Source organism: Apis dorsata, unplaced genomic scaffold, assembly GCF_000469605.1.
Source record: "Apis dorsata unplaced genomic scaffold, Apis dorsata 1.3 scaffold_74, whole genome shotgun sequence".
NCBI classification, from domain to species: domain Eukaryota; kingdom Metazoa; phylum Arthropoda; class Insecta; order Hymenoptera; family Apidae; genus Apis; species Apis dorsata.
This window is the reverse complement of record NW_006263372.1, coordinates 1,164,034-1,173,912: the sequence shown is the minus strand read 5'-3', so window position 1 is coordinate 1,173,912 and position 9,879 is coordinate 1,164,034. Positions and strand designations below refer to the sequence as shown.

At 30.0% G+C, this 9,879-nt stretch overlaps 1 protein-coding gene across 1 annotated transcript in view; it reads right to left on the bottom strand.

The window, feature by feature from the left end:
- The window catches only part of LOC102674556, a 51,700-nt gene that overhangs the window by 4,914 nt on the left and 36,907 nt on the right, over positions 1 to 9,879 (bottom strand). Inside the window, exons 6-7 of the mRNA XM_031508138.1 lie at positions 1,815 to 2,038; positions 1 to 330 (exon numbers count right to left, since the gene is read on the bottom strand). Of these exons, the coding sequence (XP_031363998.1) occupies positions 1 to 330; positions 1,815 to 2,038 (554 nt within the window). The remainder of the gene's footprint in view (positions 331 to 1,814; positions 2,039 to 9,879) is intronic.

The window sequence follows — 9,879 nt, the reverse complement described above, 5'->3', positions numbered from 1 at the left end:
GGCCCCTTCGGGGTCAACGGTTGCAGCTCCAGGCTCTCCTCGGGCCGAGTGTTCCGCCTGCTCTTCCTCAACGCGTTTTTCAACCCTTTCACGTCGCTCTTCAGCTTGTCCACGATACGTTTCCCGGTGCTGTTGTCGGACGAGTCGTGGCCGGGGGACGTCGGCTGACGGGACGCCCTGGCAACCTTCTGCGCCTCCATCAAACGCTTCCTCCCGAGATTTTGCAGGATCTCTTGGGCCTCTGGGTAATCTTTCATAGCCGCCAACACGTCCTCGCGGGAGAGGCTGAACAGCTCCGAGTAACCCACCGAGCGAACGTCCGCTGTGCGCCTTTAATTTCGAGATAATAATGGTTTATCGAATTTTTGAATCTAAAATGTAGCTTGGGATTGAAAATTGTACGTTTTATTTTTTTATTATTTCTGTATTTTTGTGTTTCTTTCCTTGTTTCCTGTATGTTGAATTTTTAGGAGGAGATTTTTAAAGGGACTCGGTCGGTATTACAGTTTTTAGCGAGTAGCTAGGGATCCCTAAATGATCGGAGTACTATTCCATTGTGTTATTTGGTATAAATTATTCAATATTGATAATTTTAATGATGAATTCGTGGAATTGGTGTTTTTAACAAGTAATAGGAATGATTTTTCAACAATAATACGTTAGACAATGATGCAACGAATTTCGTATATATATCAATTATTCCATTATATAGTGATTTTGTTTCTACTTTAAATTCATTATATTATTAATTTTTGTAATTCAGTTAAGCTCACTTCAAACAACTTCGAAGTTCAAGAAAGTTCGTCTCCGGTTCGTGTCTTCGTGTAGAAACTAAAAAGAGAATTAATTGTAAAATTAAAATAATTGTATTTTCCTTCAAAAAAAATAAATAATGAACTTTCGTTAAATTTATGAACCGAATTGTCAAAATAATTATAGATAAAGAATATCCAATAATTTTTAATTATAAAATTCTAAAAATTTGAGCAACAATATTCAACATAATTATTGGAATAATAAGATTTTTCGATTTCGTATTATTTCATATTTCTGCTTTCGCATATCGCTTCACCCAAGAAACTTCGAAAATCGAAGCGAAACGAAATTTGAGACAAGAGTTCAGAGATAGTGAATGACGAAACAAGAAAGTAGGACGAGTTATATACATGTCAGGGTTAGAAGGCGAGGAAAATAAAAAGCGGACAAAGTTGAGGGAAGGTTTTATCGATTGCAGTTTTCGACTGTTGCCGCATTTTCGTCCAGCCAGATATTTCAACCAGAGACCAACCCTTCTCCAACAAATTTTTCACTGCTTGGATTCGTGTATTTAAGTAAGTGTATCAATTTATGCTCGATAAATTTTAAAACTCGGGACATGGATTATTCGTTGGACAAAGTAACGAATCCAAAGTATAGAATGTTTTCTTAAAATTTTTCTTTACGAATGTTATTCCAAAATAATATAAATTTTGTATTTCTCGATTAAATTTTAATTCATTTTAAAAGCTGAAATATTAGAATAACGATCATGTTATTTAATGTTGATTAAACACATTGATTTTCAATATCGAAATTATTCATTGCATAAATTCGCTCAAAATCATACTAGTCTGTTTAAATATTTCATATTAATTGTTATTGATATATGTGAATATTTGTTTCATTATAATTTGCACAATCATTCGTTAAAATTTGATAAATATATATATATTTCACGTTTAATGTTATATATTTTATACGTACATAGGATAACATTTTTTTCGAAATGATTTAAAATAAGAAAATTTCGAAATAGGATACTTCAAGTTACTTACTTGTTTAATCCGTCCAGATTAAGAATTCCAATTTCACCGAAAAAGTCCCCGGCTTCCATGGTTGTTAAAACTCTTCCCGTTTCACTAATCACCTCTAAAATCCCGTCTGCTATTATGAACATTTCCCTAGCCACTTCCCCCTTTCGACATATCGAGTCGCCAGGCGTGAATATATAAGCTTTCATTTTTAACACTAGATCGTGAAGAAATTCGGGTTGGCACTCCTGCAAACATAGAGAAAAGAACGAATTGGTTCATTGAAATCATCAATATTGAATAAATGAAAAATTTAAAAGAATCTCGGCGAAAACAGACGTTGTAGAATAATTTTAAAACATTAAAACAAAGATAAAAGTTGATAAAATTGCAAACAAAGACTTATATATTTTTCGAGTTATAAATATTTCGATTTTATATTCGAAACGCCTGTATTTAGGCAACCGGTTAAACCGTCTAGCGATCAGCTGATCGAACGAACGGTTGTCTATACACAGGCGCTCTTCGTGAAAAATTTAATTTCACATATGTAACTTAGAAAATATGTTTTATTCAACAATTTTTTAAATACCTATCTTTCTTTTTACCTTTTAGCATTTAGAATTAATTCTTTCCAATATCCTATAATAATAGTTTTTAATTTACGAATCATTATTATTCCTAAGATATTCTACAGTTTTAAAATTCTTGCTTATTTTATATATAAAAAAAGAAAAGTTACTCAAACACAACAAAACAAATCACTCAAAGAAGATCAAAGAACATTATACAATAATATTTTTATCAAACTGTTATCCACACGTTTTAAATATCCATTGTGCACAACTTTCTTAATAAAAGTTGTCTTAAAAATTATCTATCGTTGCTAAAAAAAAAACAGATCAAATGACACACCGGTATCGTAAAATATTTGTTACTCGGTGTAACGTAACGATTTCCTTTTGTCCATCCGGTTTACAATAGACTTCGTTAAAATACGATCGTATTTACACAAGATCGCATGAGTGCACAGTGGACGATATGGTAATGAAAGGTACGTTAAAGGCTTCATCGAAGCGGACACGGTAGCGGCAATTAAAAGTCGCATAAATGCACCAATTATCGGGCAATTGTAATTACCGGTTGTAAAAAAATTCTTCTCCTCTGTTCCCTTACGGTTTTTACCTGAGAGTCGCGTGTTTGTCGGCAACACACGATTGTAGTTGGATTTTCATCGCACGATTGAGGTGTACGTTTTATCGTGGACCGTGAAAGAATAACTTTGCATTTATTCCTGGGAAATAATATCCGTTAAACAATTATTTTTCTTCTTTATTATACATTTATATTATATTATTTATTATATATATATATATTCATTTGGAAAAAAATTGGAAATTAGAATTTCTTCATTTTAGAAATTATTGTCTCCATTTTGTAAAATTATTTTTCCCTCAATATTTAATTTTTCACTCAAGAAAATGAATCATGAATGGGAATTATCTTTGAGTTTATTTTTGAGGATATATATTTGATAATTAAATTCTTTCTGACATTGTTTCGAGTTGGACAAATTTGGTTTAATTATTATCATTATAATATGAAGGTTAGGGATAGAATATATTCACGCATGTTAGTAGAATCGCATATGCAAAACGACTGAAATTAGCATCCCTCTTATCGATTCCTTGAGGACGACCTTGCGGTTTCTGCTCTCGCACAGGATATCGAGAGGAGGGTGAATATTAACGGATACTTGTCGTCTTTAAACGCGTACAGAGGCGCGTTCGTGCGTGCTTATCTATAAACGTAAATAAATATCAGAAGGATGTGACGTAATTCATTCAAACACTCTGCCCTTTCTCATTCCTTTCGTGCTCTTGTTTTTTAAAATTCTTGCTTATTTTATATAGAAAAAAAAGAGAAGTTAAACATAACAAAATAAATCACTGAAAGAAGATCGAAGAACATTATACAATAATATTTTTGTCAAATTGTTATCCATTGTGCACAACTTTCTTATTCCTGGAAATTTCCTTCCATCGAATTTTATTTACGCAATTCCTATTTGAATTATCATTTCTTTTTTTTTTTTTACAATTACTCAAAATTTTCTGAGACAAACGTCTTTTTTTTTTCCCTAAAAAAGTACCTAAATTTAATTTTAAAAAAATCACCTACTATCACCTCTACTTTTAAAATAATTTAAAAATTAAATAAACATTATAACATTTAATAAAAGTAATTTTTTTCAACGTTTGTTCATTTCTTTCATTTTCTTTCGTGAAAAAGTGATCCCGTCTCGTAATCTTTCAACGAGCAACACATGCTCCTCGGAATCGGCTTCGAATAATGGAAATTTCACGAGATATTATATTTCCACGATCTATGAAGACCTTCCCGTGAAATCTTCTCTCTCCTTTACCGCATTGAGGAAGGGATGCACTCGTGACAAACGGATGCAAAATGTGCTCGAGGATAGGAAGTCTTGCGCCGCCACAATGTCAATATGTTCATCGAATCTGAAACGATTCTTTCGATGCGTATTAAAAGATTATTTTATTTGAAATGCTCAATGTGTTGAACAAATTCACTGGAAATCGAATAAGACAAGATATTTGAATAAAAAGAATAATCGAAAAATTGTTTAACGTTGAGTAAGATTTTAAGAAATAAAGAAATTTTGTATGTAAAAAGCACGAAAGAAAATTAAATTAAATATAATATTTATCTTTCGAATCGTTTTTAAATTCTTCTTTTAAATTGTTAATATATCTCGAGGAATTAATTCAATGAAAAATAATTCGCTTGAGATTCGCATGAAAAATAAAATTTAACTGTTTATCCATAAAAGTAGAAATAAATAATAAATTCTTTATTTGGAAATATTCGGTGTAGGCAAAATAACTGTAATTAAATTTCCGTGGTAGATACAAGGCAAACTTCGTCGTGATAGAATAGAATTACGAAGTAAAACTCATTTTAACTGGAACTATAGTTTCACACTGAGATGATTCCATTATTATTTCGTGACTTCGAACTGTTTTTAATTATTCGAAATTTCTAATTCCATAACGATAATATTAACAGTATATTTTAAAATTGAATTATATGTCGATTAAGAATAAATCGCGACAAAGATGGATTTAGCCCCGAATTTTCCACGTGTATCGTTGTTATTATTAGTTTTGATAAAATTAAATTCTCACTCTTACGCAAAGAGCGAGCTTCCAATCAATCCATTTCCGCTCGAAATCAGGATAACTTGTATCTTTTGTGGCCTAAAATTAGTCTGAGTCGCGTTGCTTATTTTAAGCTCGGTTGCTTAGGCAAAATGAATTTTCCAAGAGGAATTATTTAGAGGGAATACACGTAAATAGTGAAGAATTTTATTTACGCGTGGAGATTTAATCTGATCATCTCTTTATAAATATGATTTTGATTTTGTAACGTTTGGTCGATATTTAAAGTAAAAATTTAATTTATCTTGAATTTGTGCGCCATGTAAATTTTTGTATAAAAAAATTAATCTTTATCACTTTGGATTAAAGGTTTTTTAACTTTGAAGAAAAAATTAGAAATAATGATATCAATTTTTTTTTTTTTTTTTTTTTAAATTCTTTCTTTCATTGGCGAGTTTATCGTCGATGAAAATGATTCAAAATTGATATTCATAGATACGTGAAAATGTTCATTAACAGTGGCCAATAACAGAAATAAAAATAACCTGTTTTGCAAACAATATGAAATTATTCACTGTTGAATATTTATGCATACCGTGCCACCGATTCGTTAAAAACACATTCAATGCAATGAAATATGCAATGCACGATTCTCTGGACAATGTGCGATATTCTTTATTCTTTTCCAAATGGAACTTCATACATAATTCTTTGTAAACTATTAAAAAAAAAAAAAAAAAAAAAAAAAAAAAAAAAAAAAAATACGAATATTTCTTTTCAATTAATTTGTTACGCTTTCATTCATTCACATATCTCTTAACAAAATGCAAATTTCAAAAAATTTTAATCGAAGAAAAAATCCTTATTACTTTAAAATAAATTTAAAATTGAACGAATAAGTATTTATTTATTTTCCAAATAGAGCATATTTCATTGTTATCATATCTAATAAAAATTTTTTTCTCGAAACGAACTTAACTCCTATTTATTTTCATCGAGTTTATGGACCGAAAGAGCGAGGACAGTTCCTTAAAGCGGACAGTTTCAACTGTTGCAGCAAAGACATCGTAAATCCTTTCTCCTTTCTTCTTTCTCCATTTCGTAAATAATGGCTCCGTTGGTAAAACAGGTTCGATCACAATAAGCAAAGCGTCTAACGCGTTTCAACGAACGTTCGGTTACTCGATTTACCACGCTCGAACGGCTATTTTTTCCCCCCTCCCCACGAAATCTGATAACGTAACGATATAAGCCAGCGAATATCGCGTTTCGTTCCATTCGGAGAACAAATTTTTTTCCAACGGAACGTTGCTCGATCCTCTGTGGGATTACCGAACAAAAAGTCTTTGCTCCCTTTGTCGTGGACCATAATGGATTATCACAGGCGAAAAGTTTCACGATCTCTATCTTTTATCTGCGAGTTTCGCAATTTGTGACACTTTTTTTTTTTTTAGAAATTTTCGAAAGTTTTATCTCATCGAATATTTTTTTTTTAAACCTTTTATAGTCGCTCGTTTGATTCTAGTTGTATTGGAATTTGAGGAAATTTCGAAGTAACGAAATTAACTTTTTATTATTTATTTGAGATTTGATTATTCACGTATGAAAGTAATATACGTATTATTATTACTTTTTCAACAATTTCCAATTTAAATTTTTTAATTATTCGTCGAATAATTAATAAAACAGTTATATTTTTCATTAATTAAATCAAAATTATTCGTACGATAATGTTCGGCTAACATCGGGAAGTTTCGGGTGAAATCGAGTAATCGCGGTTTAAGCAATGAATTATATCTAGTATTACAGTAGAGCCTCGAGTCTCCGCTATATTTTTAATCCATTTAAATTTAACATTATTATCCGTGTTAATATAAAAATATTTTTGAAATAATTATCATATTTTTGATAATAATTGCTGAATTGTTGAATTTTAATTTCACAAAGAACGTAACACCGTACAATTACACCGTAAAATTTGATATTTCCCACGCACGTACCAACCTCATTCTTATTCACTCGAAATAGTTGCGCAATTTTATGTCGAGTTTACAACTAGAACGAGCAAAAACATCTTTCCTCTACGGAATATTAATAGTAAAATAATAATAATAATAATAATGAAATATTAATAATAAAATAAATTTAATTTGATATTTTATTAATCTATTAAAAATTCTTCTCCTCTCACCCAAGAATATATCCATCCAAGATTACGTCTATCATTTAATCGTCTTCGTTCCATTTAAGAGATCGCTTTAAAGTATCTTCTCCACGATAGTGCAGATTAGAAACACTGGAAGGCTTGGATTAATTTTACCCTTCGCTGAAATCTTATTTCTCGATAAAGTGTTACACTCATTGTTTCTCATTATCCCTCACTAAATAACACGTTGATTGCGTTCTCTTAGGCAAGAATTTCTCTTTCGTGTACTTTTTATCCCAGAAACTTTTTTTTTTTAAATATCGAAAATTAATAAAACGTATCAATTTTTCTTTTCAATTTTTCAAATGGAACTTAATATTTTTTATTCACCCAAATGAATTAATCCAGTTAAAATTTTGCACAAACTGTTAACAATATTCACTAATTTCAATTGCGCAATATAATCCTTAAAAAAAATTTAATCTGTATAAAATTTTTCAACCAGATATCTCGGTTAATTAGGATAATCCCCGAATAATCAGATTCCTCGCGATATTTGATTCGGCTCGTATTAAAACAGACTTTTGTCAAAGTCCCGTATCTCCTTAATTCCGATGCATCTCTTTTGAAATTCTAATTCCTTTCCCTGCAAGATGGAAAGCTCTGCTTTCGTTCTCTCGACTATTCGAAAGATTACTTACCGATTTATATATCTTGGACAGATATTAATGCTTTGGTTAATCACTAATCAATCTCGTTTCTTAGTTTAATTTTTTTTTAAGAAATAATTTCCACGAATTTTAAATTAATTCTTTTGATAAATTAGGAAATATATATATTTTATTTTTACATTTAATACAAATATACGATTATGTTTGAATTTTTATTTTCAAATTATTCATTATAAATAACGAATAGTAAATTATTATACACTGATAATCAAATATATAAATCGAAAGATCAAATATTTCCACTTTTTTTTTTTTCTTTTCTTCCACATATTTTTTTCTTCCTCCAATATGGCGAAGTTTCAGAATCCATATACACTCGAATCCACAACTTATTCCTCTCGATCTTTTCCTTTTATTTTCCCATCTTTCTCTTCCAAGTTTCAAAGAAAGAGTTGTCCACTATCGGGAGAAAATTCCTGCATCCTGTTTCCAATCCAAGTTTTATCACGTTATACGCTCGAAGAAATACTCTCGAAAATCCGATAAAAAAATAAATAATGAAAAATTGTAAAATCGCGAGGAGGAAATTTTTTTTTTCATCAAGAATTATTTTCGAAAATTTGGGGAAATCGAAAAAAAAAAAAAATTAGAAAATCATCACTCGAAAGGGAAACGAGACGATTGTATTCGTATGTTTGACGTACAATGTAAGCGAGATGAGAAGTGAAATCAAAGGGCAGATGTATCTGCCTGTACGTGAGACGTTAATTGCATCAGTGGCTGGCACGAGACGATTGAATTCGTGATCTGTCGTTGCCCAAGGCTGAATAGATTTCACGTTAAATCGATTTCACAGCGAGGCAAGTTTGTTGTTTTTGAGTCACAGCTCGACAATCATACTACTTCTACTTTGATTTCCTTTTTTCTTTCACCTCGAATTTATACAACATATCTTCTTCCTTGTTAATCCCTGCCTTTCATAATTTTCGATTACTCTTTTCGTTTTGATCTTAATAATTATTTATTACGAGCGAATAAAAATGATATAATTTTGAATAATTGTAGAGAGAATATATTGAATGGATTTGTATTTACTTGAAAGAAATTATAATCATCAAGTGGCTGATAGGTTTTTATTCTTTTTTTTTTTATTATAATTATTATTCTCAAGTAATATTCCATTTTACGAGATTATATTATATATTGTTCGAATAATTGTTTCACGACAATCGAAATAAATTAAAAATAAAATTATATACAATATTACGATAATAAAATTATTAAATGTAACAAAAGAGTAACAATTTTTCATAATATATAATAATTTTAATATTAAGATTTAAGGAAACGATGAATTTTTTTTAAGAAATTTAAATTTTCTTATGGATGTCAAAATTGTTATCACGTTTTTTTTTTTTTGAATGATTTAAAAACCGAAATTTAAAAAATCGAGTACTGTTTTCTAGTATCGTGCAATTTAAAATGATACAAAATTTTGGAGGGATTCAAATTTGTTGTACCAACAGTATAATAAATAGTAAATTTTAGGGTTATTTGATAGGATATTTTTATAGTTTATCATCCTATTGCTAACGTATTTCGAACATTGCATTGCATTTTTCATCGTTTCCGGAAACGATTCTCGAGCATTTTCATAGAGACATCCGCAGACATCACGTGAATATCACTCGAATCACTTGATGGGTTTGAATAATTGCTCTCTAATATTCGATCTCGAATATCTGGATCAGACATTAATTGGAGTTCAGGAATGCAGCGAAGTAACACGTTTTGATTAAAATTGATGGCCAATCGTGTTATCTATATGAGCTATAAATTATAATCCCAGTTAACAAACGAGTTACATAGGATAATTAGTTTCCATCATTACTTATTTTGATGAGAAATTTTAAAATATTTTTTTTTTTTCTACGATACTTCATTTATTTATTTTAGAAATCTCGAGTTTATTTTTATTTTCATTTCCTTGTCATTGTTTTTATTAGAAAATAAAAAAATTCAATTTTTTTCAATTTTTAAGAGTTTTTTATTCATTTGTATCTCTGTACAATCAACTTAGAAACTTTTCG